The 20862-nt window shown below is 44.0% G+C and overlaps 1 protein-coding gene across 3 annotated transcripts; it reads right to left on the bottom strand.

The window, feature by feature from the left end:
- Positions 1–154: 154 nt before the first annotated feature.
- On the bottom strand, positions 155–20313 carry SPAG5 (sperm associated antigen 5). Of its 3 annotated transcripts, none has more exons than XM_045525375.1 (24): positions 20178–20313; positions 19785–19910; positions 13229–14319; positions 12953–13127; positions 8114–8188; positions 7784–7876; positions 7563–7697; positions 7229–7348; positions 7013–7105; positions 6796–6909; positions 6333–6426; positions 6019–6166; positions 5834–5936; positions 5506–5639; positions 5162–5300; positions 2605–2713; positions 2351–2437; positions 1969–2089; positions 1745–1856; positions 1278–1358; positions 958–1113; positions 803–877; positions 600–680; positions 155–360 (listed from the first exon to the last, which is right to left on the bottom strand). In XM_045525375.1, exons 1-24 carry the CDS (start codon positions 20226–20228, stop codon positions 289–291), a joined length of 3585 nt encoding a protein of 1194 aa, XP_045381331.1. In that variant the 5' UTR covers positions 20229–20313; the 3' UTR covers positions 155–288. The 3 variants fall into 3 exon arrangements, with proteins under 3 accessions (XP_045381331.1, XP_045381332.1, XP_045381333.1); XM_045525376.1 differs by having other exon boundaries at positions 7796–7876; XM_045525377.1 differs by lacking the exons at positions 12953–13127; positions 13229–14319 and having other exon boundaries at positions 20178–20297.
- Between the last annotated feature and the right edge of the window lie 549 nt (positions 20314–20862).

The raw sequence follows: 20862 nt of genomic DNA, 5'->3' as shown, positions 1-20862 counted from the left end.
AAGCAAGGGAAGGGAGGAAGGGCAGACAGCCTTGGCTTTGGACGCGGCAGGAGGTGGAGCGGGATCTGCAGAGGGAACCTAGGCAGGAGGGCCCAGCTGCCTCTTCCCTGACCTCATCCAGTCCCTCACACCCAAAATATAAGACTGAGTGAGCTTGAAAAAATACATTATATACACTTTATTTAAATAGCATTAAACATAGTCAACTGTATTCCAATTGGTCTTGATATCAGGGTAAGGGGCTATTGCAGGTAAAAAGAGGTGAAGCAGATTCCAGCTTTCAGTTTCTTAGCTCAGAAATTCCAGCAATCCCTGTAGCTCCTTGCAACCTCTCACTACCTCTGGGATGGACAGCAGAGTCTGAGAAGAGGGACAAAAACAGCAGCTCAGAACCACATGCCTAAGGCCCAAGGCTCCCAGCCCCAGGAAGCAGCCACTGAGTTAGAGGGGACAAAACAGAAGCCACAGAGAAGGCTGCAGTAGTGAGCCAGGCCCAGCTCTCAGCACAAGCTGAGAACCAGAGCTATGCTCATCAGTACCTCCTGGGGCCAGGCCTTATACCAGGTGCCTTAGTCATATCAACTCTCACCCTCCTTTACCTTATAAATATGCTGAACAATGTCATCTAGTTTTTTTAACTCCTTGTCAGAGCGCCGAAGGTTCTCCTCTAGGATGTTTCTCTAGAAAGCAATTAGGTTTCATAACTGTTATGCTCAAAAGAACAGCATGGCTTGGTAGGACAGGGGAGACATGGCAGGGCACTTGCTAGTCCTATGGTAGGAAATGGCATGGAAATTCTTACGTGGCTCTGGAACTTGACCATGAGTTTTTCCTTCTCATTTTTCATTTCTAAGAACATCACCCTCAGCTTGTCCACCTATAGATATATCCAGATCAATAGAGGCACAGCCTGGAGTCCCCACCAGCTGCCCAGCTTCTCTGTTAACTACGAGTCACCTCCTGGGAGAGCCACACTTTCTCCTGGATCCAGTTAGTGGCCATGGGATCACAGTTGGGGTCCAGCTGGCCCGCCAGGGTCTCCTGGAGCACTTTAGTCTCTGTTTCTGCACGCCGAAGTGAGCGGGTGAGCTGGGTCACCTCCTCTCTGAGGCTCTGGGAATGAGAATGGAGACGTATCCAACAACCCTCAAAGGTTCTCTCTATCTTACTTATCCCATGTGGTGAACAAAGGTAGACCAGGGTATCTACTTCTCATATTTGGGATCCTGGCTACCAGTGACACAGAGGGCAGAGGCTGGACATCATGATGAACGTACTATGAGCTCGCCACTCCTGTCTATCTGCTCTAGGATCTTCTCGTTCTGCTGCTGTATCACTTCCTGGAGCTCCTTTTCATTCTGTGAAGGAAAGGGAGGTGAGCAGACACTGAGGGAGAACTGGATTCTTTGCAGCCCTTGCCAGGAGAGTGGAGAGAGTGCCTGACCCATGCTCAGCCCAGCTGAGACCAGTCAGTACCACTCCAATTCTTCCTCCAGGGCCAAATCAGTCAGTGTTGGGAGAGTTCTGCTAGAATTCCTGACTTCTCTCCTGGGTCTCCCTGGGAAGATAGGTCAGCCCATAGCTGATTCCCAAACATGTGAAATGTGTGACCCCAGGAAGGGCAAAACTAGGGCAGTAGTTGGAAAATTGCTACCACCCAGATTCCTGAAGAGACAGTGGCTCCCAGTGGACCAGTAGGGCTGCCCCAGTTCTTCATCGCCCCACTTCTAGGCCCCTCCTTCACCTTGTAGCGCAAGCACAGAGCCTGGTTCAGCTTCTCTATGTCTGCTTCCTTTGCCTTCTGGGCTTCCTGATGCTGTTCTTCCTGGGCCTGCAGTCTATCCTGCAGATCACAACTAGGGGAGGGAACAATTTAGCATCATTCCTGTCCTCTCAGAGCCCAGCTGGGCCCTTGGCATAAGAAGCTGTCTCACTGTCCCTCTGTCACCAAGACTGCATCCCACTCACATTTTCTGCTGCAGAGTCCTGATGGCTTCTTCTTTAGACTCTTGCAGCAGGGAACAAAGGCTCTGAAGTTCAAGAGTCATAGTACTCATTTCTGCCAGGCTCTTCTCCATGCCTGGGGTCTCTGAAAGAGAAAGTTGCAGATAGAGGTATAGCCCTTCAGGCCTGGAAGGAATGTACAGCCATCATTTCCACAACTCTTATTCATGTTCCCCACCCATAGGATTTGAACATCCGGAACATTACAGATCCCAAAAGGCAAAAATAAAATGAGCCCAAGTAGAATTGAGGTTTTTAGAGCAAAGCACTTCTCACTGCTTTTGTCTTTACTCATCACCACCAGGTTTTGTAGAAATGAGGCAGGATCCCTGGAGCCCATCCTAACCTGTAGGCTGAAGAGAAACCATTGATGCTACTCGGGTGAAAGCACTCTTGTCACTTCCAAGCAAGGGTACAGGAGCTGATTCTGGCTCTAAAACAAAAATCAACCATGGGAAGAGGACCCCTTTGGTGAGCCAGTCAGGGGTCTGCCATAATGGAAGTCAGGGAGAGGTAGGCCTAACGGAGAGCATCTTCAACAGCCAAAGGTATCCAGAGCAGGGTCACAACTTTCCCACCCCACATCCCAGGGCCTTTAACCTTCATCTGCCGCTGCCATAAAGATGCTTCCCAAGAAGGTGCTATCATTGGGCAGAGGGTGTTCCCGGGCAGGAACACAGGCTGTGCTCAGAAGGGTCTCTGGTTCAGCCTAAGGTTAAAGCGGAAAATAATATCAGCTGCTGTTCAGGGTTAGTGATTTCCTGAACTCCCAGGTACTCCCAGCCATCCCTTCCAGAATGCTCTTCTACCTGTTACCTCACTTCTTTATATTCAACTATTTCATTAGTGCATTTTCCTGAACGTGTTTATATTCTTAAGTCTGTCCCACTACAACAACAATATTTTGAAAATGAAACCAAAACAAAAAGCTTCTTGAGTCCTCTTTTAGCTACTCGCTTTCTCTTTCCCTTTATTTTTTTAAAAAAGAAAAGAGCCTATACATCTTGCCGACAATTCTCACCATCTATTGACTCCCCAGCCCATGACACTCAGGGAGCCCTGCCATTCTACTAAAATTCTTGTCTTTTGGTTCATCAGTGGCATCTTTACTTTCAAATGCAATGGACACTTTCCAGCTCTTGTTTTCCCTGACCTACTTGATATTGATGACTATGTTGTTCTTTGAGAAACCTCCTTTTCTTAGCTTCCAGGACATGATTCTCTCTCCTTCAAAGGTAATCCTCATATTTTTCTGGCTGTTTGTTCTCTCTATCCACAGGTCCTTCCTTAACTGCTGGACTCCTCTGGATTTAGTCCTTGGCCTTCTTTTCACTTTAACCCATTCCCAGGGTAGCCTCATCTTGGGAGCTCCACAAAAACATCAACTTCAAGCTTCCACTTACACATGAATGACTCTTTAATCTCTGTCTTGGATTTTTTCCCAGTCTCCAGACCCAAAGGCTAACTGCCTGTGAAAAAATCTACCAGAATGTTCCACAGTCCATCTGAAACTTAGTATGTATAAAGCTGAGTTCACTATTTTCTCTGTCCTACCCTATCAAAAATCTGTCCCTACTCCTGTATTTACTATTCTAGAGCAGGGGGAGCAGCAACTTATAGCCTGTGGGTCAAATCTGGCCTGACTACTGTTTTTGTAAATAAAGTTTTATTGGAACACAGCCACACCCATTCATTTATATATTATCTATGGCTACTCTTAAGCTACAAAGACAGAGTACTTGAGACAGAGACCATATGGCCTATAAAGCCCAAAATACTTACCATATGGTCCTTTATAGGAAAAGTTTGCTGACCCCAGTTCTGGAGGAAAATGTCACTATCTTTCTAGCAATCTAAGGATCAACATTCAGTCTTTTGCCTTATTTTTTACATCAAATTTGTCCCCAGGTTCTACTACTTCTACCCCTTAAATATGTATTGATTCCATTCAATCCCTCTGCTCCTCTCTACCCTCTCTATAACTGCCATTACTTCAAGCCTTCACAATCTGGCCTCCTGCCTACTTCTCTAGTGTTGTCTCCTGCCTTGCCCCGTATGCCTCCCACACCCCAGTCATAAAGAGCTACTTCTCACTCCCCAGCCTTGCCACATTCCATATGAGTGGAGCCTTGCCTCGCTCATCCTATAGTCCCAGCACCTAACCCAGGTTTTGTCACAAGGTAGACACTACAAAGAAGTACACATGGTGTTCTATATATATGACTTTCTACATATGACTTTCATATGTAATCAGATGAAATTTTCATACACTATTCCCTCTGCCTGGTGGGCCTTCCTATGTACCCTCCCCTCCCCTACAACCTTCTAAACCTCAAGACTCTGCCAGGTCACCTGCTCTGAGAAGACATCCTAACTTTCAAAGGTTGAAGTGATCCTCCTTTCTCTGTGCTCCCACAGTGGACCATGCAGACCTCTACCATGATCGTAAGTCAAGATGACAAGTTTATATCTGTCTGTCTTCCCTGCTAGACTGTAGATTCATTGGAAATCCTGTGCTCAGCACACAGTTGGGGAAGAGGGTCAGAGGATAAGCATTTCCAAATTTCAGGATCTTGGTAGTACCTTTATCTGTTGAATAAGCTAATTAACTGTGTATTCTAAATGACATCAACCATTTATTGTTTATTGTGTGCTGTGGGGAAGCGAAAGAAGCAAGGCTAAATTTTTGCTTTCTTTAAACACAATTTGGTTGAAGACATCAAATATCCAAGGAAAAGTAATACAAGTGCAAAAGGAGAGTAAGTTCATGAGGAATATATCACAGCAGAAGAAGAGATCACTGACTCCACAGGATTTGGGAACATTTCAGAAAAGAAGGTGAACAGGAAGGATTTTAATAGGAAAGGAAAAAATATTTCCAGTTTGAAGAGAGAAGAGAATAGATGTGGGAACAGCCCAAGTCTGGATGTGAATGGACATGGGACATGCATGTAGCATACAGCAGTCTAGTTGGACTAATAGGGAGGCAGGAGACAGGTGAAGAAAGGTTTCAGCAACAGGCTAAAGAGGCCCTGTAGATAGGTAACTGAAAGTCACTTAGGGTCACAGAGATGGAACAAGAGTAGTGTTTTAGGAAGACCATTCTATACAATAAAGATACAATTGGAAGGGAAAAGAAGGAACCCCAGGATCCTACCTTCTCCATTACTTTTGTCTGTAGGAAGAGGACCAGGTTCTGCAATTGTTCAGTCAGCACCCCTAGCTGTAGTGAATACTGGTGTGTCTTCTCCAGGTCTTGCTTCTGGTTCTCTGCTATGGTGCTAGCCAGTCTAGCCCTGCAATAAGGAACAAGGAAGACAGCCAAAAACCAGGTTACCTTCTCTGAATGCCTCTCCCAAATCCCCACACAGAGATGCAGTCAGGGAGAGAAAAAAGAGGCTCAACACCATCACAGTTCTCTTTTTGGAGACATTGGCTTCTAGAAGTGTTCCTGGAAAAAATAAGCACTTGGAGGGAAGCACAGAAAGGTAGAGATCTTACGTTAGGTTCTCTACAGTGTCCTTGAGGTTCTCACACTGCAAGCTGCGCTCTCGGAGCACTTCCAGCGTGGTTTTCAACTGACACTCAACCTGGTCCAGCTCCAGGTGAGCAACCCGATTCTCCTGGTCTGCAAACTGGGAAGACAGGAGAAGGAAGGAAGGGAAGGAATAAGAGAGGGAGGGAGAAAATGAGTTCATGTGGGGAATATTAGAGCTCTGGGGACAGAGGCTTTTTCCAATTCACAGTCTGAAACCTCACCTCAATACCATCAGGCAAGAGTCACATCCTGAGGTTTACCAGCTGCCTTGCCCCAAGCCATATTCCTTACCTCCAGGGTCTCCTTCAGGTCCCGCACCTCTTTGGCCAGGACAGCGTGTTGTTGCTGCAGTTCTGCCTGCATACGTTTTAGTGTCATCTCTTCCTTTTGCCATCTGCCAGAGACCACATATTAGATCCCATTTGGTCCTATGTCCTGGGTGCCTACTGGCATAATTCCTACTGATAGGGACTCACTGAGCAGCCTGCTCCTCATTACTGTGGGTAAGCTGGCAGAGCAACTCATCCTTCATGGCCAGGTCCTCGGCACAATGGGCATGCTGACTCTGTAGCTCTTTTAGCTGGCTGTCCATGCTGGCCAGAATCTGTAGCTGAGCCCGGAGATCTAGACCAAAAGTATTCTAATGACACCATGCGGTCACCAGGCCAGAAACTCCCCACACTCCTGCACCAAAGCAGATGCTCCAGAGCACTTCCTTGCTCTACTGCCACAATCCAAGCCTTAGCACGCTCAACGGCTTGCACGCATGCACACACACACACACAAACACCTGTTGCTAGGCGACTGTTTTCTATCTTCAGTTGTTCTATTTGGCCCTTGCAGTCCTCTAAATGAGCAGAGACTTGTTCCAGCTCCCTGGAAACCTAGGAAGAAAAGATAGTTTTACTCCTATGGTTCCTCCTGAATCAAGATCCCACGACTTAGTCCAGCTTCTCTTTATGAACAAGATAGCAAACTACCTTGCTCCTGGGCAGCAACATTGCAGAAAATAAGGTTGATCCTCAGGAAAAAGTAGAGACAGGAAAAAAGTTGCTGAAGTAAAGAAGGTGCTGAAGGGCAAAGGAAACAACTGGGCTTAAGGCCATCTTATAGCTAAGGGACCTAGCTGTCCTCCAAACCCAAAGGGTAGAAAGAAGACAGGTCCAGGGTAAGAGGCTAATGCCATCCCACATTAGAAAAGCCTTCTGCAAAGAAGGAACCAGGCTTAAGCAGTCCCCATGCCTGGTTTGTACCTGTTGCTTTTCCTCAATTGCAGCATCACGTTCCTGCAGGGCCTGCCAGCTCTTGGCTGTGAGCTTCTCTGTGAGTTGTCGAGACCGACTCAGCAAAGCTGTCCATGTTACATACTATCAGGGGAAGCAAGCAGGTTAGTAGAGCACACTTGAGGCAAAGCTCATAACAGGACTGGCTATGAGTAAGGAAGTGGTTATGATGGCCCCAAATACTCACATCCTGTTGCATGGATATCCAGTCCTGCTGCAAGATAGAAGTAAGACTCACTGTCTGCTGAGCCAGTTCTTCTTGCTCTGTATGAAGCCCTACCTACAAGAGAAGGATTGCCTTTGGAGGGAGCCCCTTCCCTTTGGCTACAGCAAAGTAGGGATATGTGACCATCCTCCCAGTGTGTCAGCGTGGATCCCAGGAAAGAAAATGCCCTTAACTTACCAGTTGGGTCTGGGTCTCCTTCAGAAGGCCTCTGAATTCCCGCATGGACGCCAGGTCCTGTTCCAGCTGGCTGATGCGCTGGCTGGCGTGTGCACAGAAGGCCTCCAGCACTGTCTCTGCCTGTTGAGGGAAAAGGTTGCAAGGACACAGTGGGTAATGGGGGAAATAGCACAAAAAGCTATAACTATTCAACACCCTGGTAATTTAGTTCTTTATTCCCCAGGGCAGGCAGTTCTTAGCCCACCCATCTGTGTCTCAAGTGCATTCATGTTCCTGTTCCTGCAGGAACCTTGAGGTGGAAACTGCCCACATCTAGGAAGAGATGGCATCTTACTGCATCCTTGCTTCTGATGGCCATTTCCTCTCTGTGTCTTGCCTCCTCCCTTTCTGCTTTGAGGTTCTGGAGCTTTGCCCTCAACTTCTTCAACATATCAAAACAGCAGGAGACCAAGGTTTCTGCTCTCCGAGACTACAAAATAAGAATCAGATGCTGTGTTTCTCTTTCTGGCTTTCAGTCCCACCAGAGGCCTGTACCTCCATCTTCATGCTGCTCACCTCCTCACTCACAGTAGTTTTATCTTCTTCTAAGTGCAACAGGGACAGGTGAAGCAAGGATATCAGCTCTTTAGAGACTAGCACCCATGATTTCTGTAGAGGGAAGGAAGGCTAGATTAAATAAAGTCACTAAGCAGGAAATAGAGTTACTGGAGAAGAAGGACACTAACCCCAATTCCAAGCTCTTAATAAGGAGATACACTTAATAAACATTGGGAAACCTCCCTTCACTACCACAGCTGAGTATCACCATCTATTAACCACCCAGGATTCTCTAATGTTGATCTTCACAGGAGGACCAATGGTGGTATAAGGTCAATCAACACTCACCAAGACATTCCTGGCCTGCCGCAGAGCCTGTCCAATCTCCTGGCTCTCCTGAAGATGTTGAGGTTTCTTAGTTATCTAGCCAGAGAAATCGAGTTGTTCCTTCTGAGCAGGCAACATGTGTCACTAGCACCTCATTCCCCCTTCCACCAAGTTACAGTAGCCTTTGCTATTATAGGCGGGAATGAGGCTCACAACTACATGATGCCAAGTCAGAAAGAAAAATCCTAAAAAATTCCTTTGAAAAGCAACTTTTTTTCTAATTACAAGGGTAATACATGTTTATTATAAAATTTTGGAAAATATAAAAATGAATAAAAAGGGGCCGGGTGTGGTGGCTCATGCTTGTAATCCTAGCACTCTGGGAGGCCAAGGCAGGAGGATTGCTTGAACTCAAGAATTCAAGACTAGCCTGAGAAAGAGTGAGACTCTGTCTTTACGAAAAAGTTTAAAAAAAAAACCCAGCTGGGCATTGCAGCGTGCACCTGTAGTCCCAGCTACCCAGGAGGCTGAGGCAGAAGGATCACTTGAGCCCAGGAGTTGGAGGTGGCATTGAACTATGAAGACGCCACTGCACTCTACCCAGGCTGACAGGGTGAGACTGTCTCAACAAAAACAAATAAGGCAACTGAACACCCCTCCTCACAACCCCCTACCCCTTCATATTTAAAAAATAATAATAAAATAAAATAAAAATGAATAAAAAGGAAAGAAATCATTAATAATTTCAACACCTATACCAGTGATTGTTAACCAACAATGTATCCCCACATCAGAGATTTACTTGCTATACAGATTTCTTGTAACTCAAATATTTCCCTCAAATGTCAAGGAAAAAGCTATAGACCACCAATTTAGAAATAAATTACCATATCCAATAAATTCGAAAATGAATATTTTTTCACATTTTAACACCTGTGAAATTGCGATGTACCTTATGATAGTATCTTAGATTGAAATACAGTAATGCTTAAGAAAAACCCCAATTGAGATAATATATAAAAAATATGGCGTTCTGTTGTCATTACTTTATTTTTCCTCATTGGAATAGCCTGAGACTGGGATATCTGCTTTAGGGGGACCTATCAAAGTAAAGTACCACCCATTTTTAACTTCTGCTGGTATTTTATCTTACCTCAAAGCCTCTCAGAGGTTATTTGAACTCTGATTTCCTTTCTTTAAAAACCATGAACTTATATTAAACTTATTTTTCCATGTTATCAAAAACTCTTAAAAAACATTCTTTTTAGGCTAGGTGTGGTGGCTCATGCCTGTAATCCTGGCACTCTGGGAGGCCGAGGTGGGAGAATCGCTTGAGCTCAGGAGTTCAAGACCAGCCTGAGCAAGAGCGAGACCCCATCCCTACTAAAAATAGACAAAATGAGCCGGGCATTGTGGCGCACACCTGTAGTTCCAGCTACTCGGGAGACTGAGGCAGAAGGATCTCTTGAGCCCAGGAGTTTGAGGTTGCAGTGAGTGCAGGTTGCATGGTACTCTAGCTGGGTGACAGAGCGAGACTGTCTCAAAAAAACAAAAAGGATGAACCAATTTTTACCCTACTGACAAAAGGACAATGGTTACCAGAATAGCATTATCTATTTTATCCTTTGCTTTTGTGTCAGAAGAAAGTAGCATCTCATTGTTTCAATATGATTTCTTTGATACCAGTAATGCTAACCTTCAAGTATTTATTAGTCATTTTTATTTTCTTATTCTTTAACTGTCTGTTCATTATCTTGGGGCAGATAATAACTGTCTGTTCATTATCTTAGTATGCACAGAGTAGAAAAATAGGATCTCAAAGGCAGTTGAGTCCAAAGAAGATTAAAGTTCTAAGAGAAAATTGGGAGTCTTCATTCCTCCTGAAAGTCAGCCATCATCTGGGGAAAAGGCTACTGCTAAAGCAGCAGTGCTGAGTCACGATGCTGCAGCAGTCTGGGTTTAAGGTGACAGAGGCACATCATCCTCAGATCTCTTGGAGTTCACAGCTCCTTTCCCCAGCAAAGCAGTCATCATTCACTGCTTCATCGTGCAGTAAGGCACAGAGTAGCCCATGAGCCTTGGATACGACGCACACAGTGCTCAGAGCTGGGCAGTCAGGCAGGTGATGAGATTAATGTGAAAGAGGCAGCCAAGCGGCAAGGACATGGCATGATGATAGGGAATGGCTGAAGGTGATGTCATTTCCCCTCTTTGGTTCTGCTTCCGTGCCTTCCAAAGGGACCAGGCAAGCTTCAGGGGAAGAGGGTACAAGGCAGATCCAAGGACGGGAAACAAGGTCAAGAACAAGAGAAAAGGATACAAAGGTAAGAAAGGAGAGAAATTGAGCAGCTAGAGGAATAAGGAGCCTATGATTTCCAGGATTTTTGGCAAAAGGTAAAGTCATTACTTGGAAGATATTTTCAACCCAAAGGAGATAGATCTCTGGGCACTCAGGGACCGTATCTCATAGCCACCTATTATCTCAACAGCCACAATACTGAGGCCTGTGTTGTCACAGAGTCCTCTAGAACAGTGGTTTTAAACTGTTTTCCTCTCTTATCTCCTACAATAATTTTGAAAGACTGAGTACACTTAAGTTTAAATTGTTGCAAAGGCTATAATTTCTAGCATATTATAAAGACTGACAGTTTGAAATAAAAATGTTAAATCACTCTTAAATATATCCAATGGCATAAATACTACATATACCAAAATGATTTGATACCTATTTTTTTATATATATATATATTTTTGAGACAGAGTCTTGCTCTGTTGCCCAGGCTAGAGTGCTGTGGCATCAGCCTAGCTCACAGCAACCTCAAACTCCTGGGCTCAAGCTATCCTCCTGCCTCAGCCTCCCAGGTAGCTGGGACTACAGGCATGCACCACCATGCCCAGCTAATTTTTTTTCTCTATATATTTTCAGTTGTCCAGATAATTTCTTTCTATTTTTAGTAGAGATGGGGTCTCACTATTGCTCAGGCTGGTCTCAAACTCCTGACCTTGAGCGATCCTCAAGCCTCAGCCTCCCAGAGTGCTAGGATTACAGGCATGAGCCACCGTGCCCGGCCTTGATACCTATTTAGTACCTTTAAAAAATACGTGAAAAAGCTCTTCTTTAACAGAAATTTTATACATCCCTCTTAATCTGTGAACCTGTATTTGTTATTCCTTTCAGAATTTCATCCTAACATATTTTTATATTTTAAAGTCTGTTATTAACCAACATCTCTACAACAATAAAACTTTATCTAAATTTAAATTACAGTTTCCTTTAAATTCCTTTGACCAGAAGACTTTAAGTGAAAAAACTTTCTTTTGGAAGGAGAAATATTTTCATCACTTGTATCCTAATCACTGTAATAATAATAATTTTTTTTTTTTTTTTTTTTGAGACAGGGTCTTGCTCTGCTGCCTGGGCTAGAGTGCAGTGGTATTATCATAATTCACTCAAATTCCTGGGCTTAATTGATCTTCCTGCCTTCCTGTCTCAGTATCCCTAGTAGCTGGAATATAGGCATGCAATGCCACACTCTGCTAATTTTTCTATTTTGCCTTGCCATGTTGCTCAGGCTGGTTTCAAACTCCTGGCCTCAAGTGATCCTCCCACCTTGGCCTCCCAGCGTGCTAGGATTACAGGTGTGAGCCACTGTGCCTGGCCATAATAGTATAATTTTAAAAAAAAATCATAAACATACCCAGTAAAATTTTATTGGGAATCACCTATTAATGAAATGGATGGACCTTTCTTCCTTTATTAGTTCATGTATCTGTGGATTACTATAATTCCTACAATAAGACATGGTTGGGCAATAATTCATGACTCTTTTCCACTGTAATAGATGTAAGCACTGAGAAATCTTCTTCACGTAAATAATGAGAATAAGCAGGAATGGAATAAGGGAAGAAGGGATTGGCAGCCAATTCTAGGAACCCCTTTAGAGATATATGCCAAAAACCTTAGCAAACTTTCATTAAAAATTGTTAATGCTTGATCCACTGACATAATTAAACATAATCAAAATCTTCCTCCAATTTTGTTAAAAACACGCAAATATGACATGTTATATAATCATTACAGTCATTCACTTTCAGAGCATGTACACAAACATTTTCTACTGTCCTTTGATTGCTATGCCCTGACAATGTAAGGTTCTGGATAGGCAGTAAGTATGCTCTTCTTTAGTAAAGTGGGCATGAGCAATTGAGAATAGGGAAATAGGAAAAAAAAATTAGTAAAGAGTAATTATTTGGGTGGCTCACACCTGTAATCCTAGCACTCTGGGAGGCCGAGGCGGGCGGATTGTTTGAGCTCAGGAGTTCGAGACTAGCCTGAGCAAGAGCAAGACCCCTGTCTCTACTAAAAAAAAATAGAAAGAAATTAGATGGACAACTAAATATATAGATAGATAGATAGATAGGAAAAATTAGCTGGGCACGGTGGCACATGTCTGTAGTCCTAGCTACTCAGGAGGCTGAGCCAGAAGGATCGCTTGAGCCCAGGAGTTTGAGGGTGCTGTGAGCTAGGCTGGACGCCATGGCACTCTAGCCTGGGCAACAGAGTGAGACTCTGTCTCAAAAAAAAAAAAAAAAAAAGTATTATTTGGAAGATGAAGATCTAGAAACCGATTCCTTTAAAACTCTCCTTGCTTACACTCCCTTGGATAGTCTTGATGTACCACAGGGGCATAGTGAGTACCCAAAGCTTTCAGGGATTTTCCAGATCCTCAGCTTTTACACATATTCTAAGAATGTTCCTGTGATTGAGTCATCCCCTTTGCCCTTTGATAGCTTATCAGCTTAAATTCTGAGGAAGAGGGCCCACTGGGATCCTCCAAGCTTTGGAAGGAACCTTCTTACCCTACTAGGAGAAGTACCAGTCTGTGTGCTACTGTCCTGGGCTTCTGGGTGAGGGACAGCCAGCCGGCTCTTCCAGTCCCGAAGCTGGCAGGAGAGAACCTCCAGAATGACAAGAGAGCTCAGCAGGTTGTCTTCCAAGTCATGTCGAGATAAGGCAGTCAGATCTGGAGGCCGGCTGCAGCAGGAAGAGAAGAACATAAGGAAAAGAAGGGGAGGAGAAGGGATGGGAGTGGCAGGTCCAGTGTAATGAAGCTCACAGGACATAAGGGCACTTACCCACGCAGGAGGCCCTCTGTCCCAGAAGTACTATCCTTGGTTCCCACCGTGCCTGCCTGGGATGTGTTTGTACTCTTTTCCTGTGGCACTGGAGGAGTAAACCAAGTCCCCACCGAGCAAGTAGAGAAAGGGGTAGTGCCAATTGTAGCATCCCGAAGTACAGAGGGAAGGGATAAGCTTTGGCGGAGATTTTCCAGCATGACTGAGGTATTTACACCTTTTTCCAGCCAGGCCAGTGGGGACGTCCACGGCTCTGTGTCAGAGATAAGAATCCTGCCAGTATCTTCCACTGCTGGGCCTGGAGCTGCCTGGAATTCCATTTCTACTGGATTTGGTGTCAAACATGTGGACGGAATATCTTCTACATTTGAGACAAGTGCTTGATCTCCCAATTCAACTTCCTCAGGGAGTGTGGGAAAGCTCATTTCTCTTTCCTTCATAGGTCTATGCTCTACAACTTCCTCCTCTGAGTCCACATGATTGACAGGGAAATCTACTGCCAAGGCAGTTGAAGGGGAAAGCCAGAGCATGGAGGATGGCAAGAAGTCATTACTTTCAGAAGGTACTAAATTCTCAGGCACAGCCTCAGTCCTACTGTCCCTCCTGCTTTCCTTGGAGCAGTGTAGTTGTTGCTCAGAACAGTGATTTGGTGGACACTCCAAGACATGGGATGGAGAATCCTGAAATGTAGGTTTCTCGGGCATAGCAGCAACAACTTCTGGAAAGCTGTCTTCCATGCAGGGTGCCACCTCTTTTCTCACCAGATCTCCTGGCCTCAAAGGCTCATCTAGAGAGATTCTGTTTGTCTGTGCCATGGTATCTAAATAGACCTCAAATGTAATATCCTGCTGCTGCCCCACTGGAGAGGGTACAAGGACCATGGTTTTAACCACAGAGTCATCGGGTAGGTCTACTGCTTCCTTAGTTGTTTTGGGAGTAGAGTTGGTTTGGAGAATCATATCTAAAGGCTGCTCATCTGATTCATGCTGACAGGCTTCTAGCCACTTTGAGGGATGATTGAATTGTTCTGATGGGCAGTCTGTCCTTTTGGCATTGACAAAATCCAGTGGAGATGAATTGCTGCTGCCTTCCTGCCAAAGGAAAGAAAAGTAGTTGACTAAGGGAGTCAATTCAGTTCCCAACATACAATTATGGGTGCAAGATACTGTCCAAACTCAATAAAGGAAAGAGTTCTCATTACCTCTGCTCAGGTAAGAACTTGACTGCTTCTTGCTGCTCACTGCAGAGATCCAATAGTAGGGAAAGAAAAGCTAGTAAGCCATTTTGGTTCCTTCCAAGTGAACTAGCCTACATTATTAACAGGCTGAGAATATGTATTCATATTATGGACAGGTGGTAGCCTGCATGTGACCCCACTCCTCTCTATTCCTACCTCCAGCCCACTACTAGTGGAACAGGTAGGAGAGGTCCATAGGGTATGAGTGAAGGCTCAAGCTCTGTCAGAATCTAGAGTTGGTACAAGATTTTTCTCCCTTCTGGAACAGATGAGAATTTGGGGACCAGAGTTAGAGAGCACATAACACCACAGAGATCCATGAACTCCAGGGAGACAGGGTAACATCAACCTGTGCCAGTGACCTGGTCTACAAGAGCTGAAGATGTCCTGAACACGTCGAGTCCACTTGGCCCTTGGGATTTGAGCTCTAGCCTTTGTAGCAGAGAAGGCTAAAAAGCCACAGAGAGACTTCCTCCTAGTGCCCTGACAAGGGATTGAAAATACCTTACTGCTGGGTCATAGGGACAAAGATAACTGCACCTTCTACGACTTGCAGGATAGCCGGATCTGAGACTGAATGAAAAACAAAAGGAAAATATGAATGACCTTAAGTGGATCTAGTAGCCAGAGAAAGGACAAACTCTAAGATAGTTAGAAAAGGTAGACTAACAAAACAGAGCTGCTGGAAAAGACAGATGACAATTTGAACCAAAAAATGGATTACTTAAGAAGATTCAAGTGTAACATATACACAAAAAAAGGACTTTGTAGAAATAAATATCATTTTAAATAAAAAATTTCAGTAAAAAGAATTGAAAAGGAGGATTATCAGAGTTGAGACTGGAATTACTGGGCTGGACAAGTGGAAGAAATATCTTAAAGCAAAGGTAAAAATACAAAGAAATGTAAATCTGAGGGAAAAGCTAAGAGACTTGGAAGGTAAACCCAGGAAATCTAACATCTGCATAAAAGAAATTCCAGGAGAAAAGAGTACATGTACAGATGAGGCACTGATTAATAAATATCAGAAGAAAGTTTCTCTAAGGTAAAGAAAGACCTGAGACTGCAAACTGTAACAGCTTACTAAGTTCTAAGCAGGACTGACAAGCAAAGATACATGTCTACACACATAACTGTAAAATTTCTGACCACAATGAAGACAAAACTATTTTAGAAGCTTTAGATAGACCAATTATTTACCAAAACAATAATAATCAGACTTACATGAAATTTCCTATTTATTGCAGTGATAAGACTTAAAAACAAAAGGTTGAGCTGAAAAGGGCTTCTGATATTCTAGTACTGTTGTATTACATTTATTGACCTGGGTATTGGTTACATGGATATGTGCTTTATACTAATTTGTTATACTGTTATGTTTTATTGTATTTTCATGTATCTTATTTCAACTTTTAAGGTTTTTCTTTCAAAGCATTAAAGGAAAGTAGAAAAAGGGATTGGTAGGCCGGGCACAGTGGCTCATGCCTGTAATCCTAGCACTCTGGGAGGCCGAGGCAGGTGGATCATTTGAGCTCAGGAGTTCGAGACCAGCCTGAGCAAGAGTGAGACCCTGTCTCTACTAAAAATAGAAAGAAATTATATGGAAAGCTAAAAATATATAGAAAAAATTAGCCGGGCATGGTGGTGCATGCTTGTAGTCCCAGCTACTTGGGAGGGTGAGGCAGTAAGATTGCTTGAGCCCAGGAGTTTGAGGTTGCTGTGAGCTAGGCTGATGCCACAGCACTCTAGTCCGGGGAACAGAGTGAGACTCTGTCTCAAAAAAAAAAAGAAAGAAAGAAAGAAAAAGGGATTGGTAAAGAGATACCAAGCAGAAGCAAATAGAGCAGAGATAGTAATATTAATATCAATCAAACAGTTTATAGCACTATTATGATAAAAGAAATAATTGAAGATACATGATATGAAAAACATAAATTAGTCTGCACTAAACAGTCTAGAAGCTTAATAGACAAAGCAAAGACTTAGAAATGCAAAAGTGCAACTTAAAAGTTTTGCTCTGTTTATCAAGTTCCTATTTATTTACTCCTTTTAAAAATCACTTCAAGGAGAAATATTTGCAAATCATATATCTGCTAAGGGGTTTCTATGCAGAATATATAAAAATCTCCTACAACTCAACAACACAAAATGAAACCCAATTTAAAAATGAGCAAAGGACTTGAATAAACATTTCTCCAAAGAAGATATACAAATGGCCAATAAGCACATGAAAAGATGGTGAGCATCATTAATCATTAGGGAAATGCACATCAAAACCACAATGAGATAGCACTTCATACCCATTAGGATGGCTACTATCAAAAATACAGAAAATAGGCCAGGCACAGTGGCTCATGCCTGTAATTCTAGCACTTCAGGAGGCCAAAGTGGGAGGATTGCTTGACATCAGGAGTTCAAGATCAGCCTGAGCAACATAGTGAGACCTTGTCTCTATAAAAACAAGAAATTAGCCAACCACAGTGGCACATGCCATAGTCCCAGCTACTCAGGAGACTGAGGCAGGAAGATTGCTTGAGCCCAGGAGTTTGAGGTTGCAGTGAGGTATGGTATTACTGTATTCTGGCCCAGGCAACGCAGCAAGAACTTGTCTCAAAAAAAAAAGAAAAAAAAAGAAACAGAAAATAACAGATGTTGGCAAGGATGTGGAGAATTTGGAACCTTTGTGCACTGTTGGTGGGAATGTAAAATGGTGCAGCCACTATGAAAAACAGTATAGTGGTTCTTCAAAAAATTAAAAATAGAATTACCATATGATCCAGCAATTTCACTTCTGGGTACATAATCAAAAGAATTGAAAGCAGGGTCTCAAAGAGATATTTGTATACTGAAGTTCATAGCAGCATTACTCACAATAGCCAAAAGGTAGAAGCAACCCAAGTGTCCACTGACAGTTGAAGGGATAAACAGAATGTAGCATATACATACAATGGAACATTATTCAGCCTTTTAAAAGAAAAATTCTGACATATGCTACAAGGTGGATGAACCTTGAAGACGTCATCTTGATGAAAATGTTTCAATCTGAGGCTAGAAGAAACCTAACCCTGTATTTATTTCCCCTAGGAGCAGCAGTCCGGTATTTGCTAATTCATTGTTCAAGAAACTTTATAGAATATGGCAACCACAAATAACAAGGATTGGCTGTACATTGTGATCCTATCAATAAAATATGTTTGCATATTATTAGAAGAACACAGAGAAAAATATAGAAGGATACACATCAGGTTGTTAAAATACCTGGGAAGAGCAGGGTATGTGGGGGAGGGATTGATTCCAAGGGAGGAGCAAAAAAGAAAGCTACAACTAAGCAAAATAAGGAGGGGAGGAAGGAGAAGAAAAAGAAGATTGCATCTGGGGGCAAAAAGTACCTTGATAAAAAAGTATTATGATAATACAAGGATGTGTGTATATACATATATATACACCTATATACACACAAAATAGACATACATAAAGAGAGGCATGAAAGAATTCTCAAATATGATAGTTCTCTAAGATAGCAGAAACATATTTTCTTCCTTATATTTATATATTGTTCAAATGTTTCAAACAATGAATATATATTATATAAACAATCAAAAATTTAAAAAGCAAAAATAACAGCTATTTTGTTGGGGGAAAAAAACCTTTTTGTCTATGTAGCTGACTATATCAGTAGGTAGTAAGCCCTATGGTTAAGAGGGTAGGAGACCTAAATTTCAATCTAGTATTCTGCTACTATGATTAAATAACTATGGTTAAATTCTATAAACTCTATAGTTCCCACTTAGTACTTATTTCTCTTCTACCTTAAGCTGTACTGTCCAATATGGTAGCCACTAGCCACATTTTAAAATAATTAAATAAAATTAAAAATTCAGTTCCTCAGTTACACTAGTCACATTTCAAGTGTTCAATAATCATGCAACTGGCTGGGATGGTGGCTCACACCTGTAATCTTAGCACTCTGGGAGGCTGAGGCAGGAGGATCACCTGAGGTCAGGAGTTCGAGACCAGCCTCTGCAAGAGAACCCATCTCTACTAAACATAGAAAGAAATTAGTTGGACAACTAAAAATAGAAAAAAGAAATTAGCTGGACAACTAAAAATAGAAAAAAAATTAGCTGGGTGTGGTGGTGTAGTCCCAGCTACTTGGAGGCTGAGGCAGGAGGATTATGGGAGCCCAGGAGTTTGAAGTTGTGAGCTAGGCTGACACCAAAGCACTCTAGCCCAGGTAACAGAGTGAGACTCTGTCTAAATAAATAAATAAATAAAGTACCCATGTACACCTCCCTTAAAAAAAAATGATCATGTGGCTAGTAGCTAGTAATTGGATGGTGCAGATTATCAAACATTTTCATTTGGACATTAGGTATTAGAGCTCTCTCAAGAAAGACTGCCACCATTATACTTCTGTTATTCAGGCTGTCATCTGTCTTTACATAGTCTTCTTTGCTCCTCTAACCTATTTTATTGATATCCTATCTCCTTCCAAAAATAATTTCCACAGCATGAAAAAAAACAGATAGATAAGGTTAATGAAATAACAAAGTCATAGTCAAAAAAGAAAGAGGAAGCAAATCTTCCTATTTCAGCAGTAATAGTAGCTGCATCTGATCATCAAATTTGACCCTGAGCTTTCTAGAAGCCAGAGCAAGAGGGAAAATATGGTAAACAACATAGTTCTCATTATCAGAAAGAGAAAAGATAGCAATTTCTTCAGGAAGACAATTGTCCCAGGCAGTAAGTTCTAAAGCCTTTCTTTGAGGAACCTTATAGAGGGATCAAGCTCCTTCCTTGACACGTTTTTACAGCAACTGAAAAGCAGTTTCTACATGGTTACTTCTTTGACAAAAGCACAAATCAGTGAGGGCGATTCTGCAAGGGGCTAGTTTAAACTAAGGTGTTCCAAGTACCCTGCCTTCCAGTGGTGTAACTTGATACCAGGAGAGTTTTGACACCTCCAGGAATGGATGAATATTGCCTCACTCTTATAGCAGACTGACCTTTCTATAAGTGATTCCATGTTAGAGGGAGACGACTAATCAGGGTGGTAGCGTTTCTCAGTAGTTTGGTAAAGGTCGAACGGGGGAGGAGGTAATAAAAACTAACAGCTAAATAGAGATTGAAGTTCTCAGTGGATTTCCTTTAACCACCCTAGGGCACCTCTCTGTTGGCCTGAATAGCTGTAAATGGATGTCACTGAGGTAGAAGACTTCATTATCGTTATTAATTACGTTCCAGCTCTGGCCCTCTGTTCCTCTGAGCTCTCGCCCTGGGCAAACAGCCCAGTTGAGCAGCTGTCCAGGAGAAGCTCACCTGCAGCCTCAGTTTGCACAGTGATGCGGTCAGAGAGGAGCAAATGGGGGTCCCTGTTCCATAGGTGGTGAGGGCACCGGGCTGCAGGGTGAGTTCTCGCAGAGGAGTTCTCATAGCTGGTTTTCCCTGAAAATGAAAGCGAGAAGAGAGCCAGTGTGAGGAAGACTGGGCTCTGCCAGCCGGCCTTTGCTCCTTCCCTAAAAAGTCCCTATGAGGCAATAAGAAGAGTAGGCTCCCACCCCAGGCGCAAGGAAGCGGCAGGGCGAACAAAAAGCCTCCACACGCCCCCCACCCCCAGGCTCAACCCAGCTTTCCAGGACACTCCGCGCCGCCAGCGCTCCCGCCCCACTAGCCCAGGCCCGGCTCTGTCTCCACGAGAGTTCTCCCACTTACGGGTTGCGGCGAAGGCGACAGGCTGAGGCTCAGGTTTTTCACCCGCCACATCTTCAACACAGAAGGCAGATGGATCACCTCTCAGACCACACCGGAGACGCCATATTCACCCGCCGTCTTTATTTGAACCTGCTCCGCGCTTCCCGATTGGCTGCATCAGGCAGGCGCATCCGTTCCGGGCCGAGCCCTCGGGGTGGGCGGGGGCCGACGTTGGCCACGCCCCCCGCCCGTCCCCCCGTTGGCGCCCGCTCGGGGCCAAACCCCCGCCACAGACGCGGGTGGGAGGCCAGGACGCGGGCCTGGGCCAAGGCGGGTCTTGTGTCCTCACATCGAGGACACCGCAGGTAGCTGGGACTCCAGGAGTCCATCTCTCCTGCTTCCTCTGGGCCGCGTCAGGCCCTGTCAGAAAAGTTGTCTCCCTGGCCTGGCCTTAGGCAGTGTCTCCTCAGGCTTCCCTGGGTTGCCTCCCGCCTCAGCCTTGACAAGGGCCGGCCAGGGAGCCTCGCAGAGAAACGAGAGCGGAGCGTTTTTTCGTGGGTTTGGCGGTCGGCGCGTGGGTCCCGCGTCCGTGATGGCCTGAGACCGGGTTCTCAACCTGGGCTGCAATGCCTCTTCGGAATTTCTGGGTTTTTCTTGGGACTTACGTTAGGTCCTGCAACAAGTTTACCGGAATAATAGCTAACAT

The sequence above is a fragment of the Lemur catta genome, chromosome 15 (genome assembly GCF_020740605.2).
Source record: "Lemur catta isolate mLemCat1 chromosome 15, mLemCat1.pri, whole genome shotgun sequence".
NCBI classification, from domain to species: domain Eukaryota; kingdom Metazoa; phylum Chordata; class Mammalia; order Primates; family Lemuridae; genus Lemur; species Lemur catta.
This window is presented reverse-complemented; position numbering and strand designations above follow the sequence as displayed.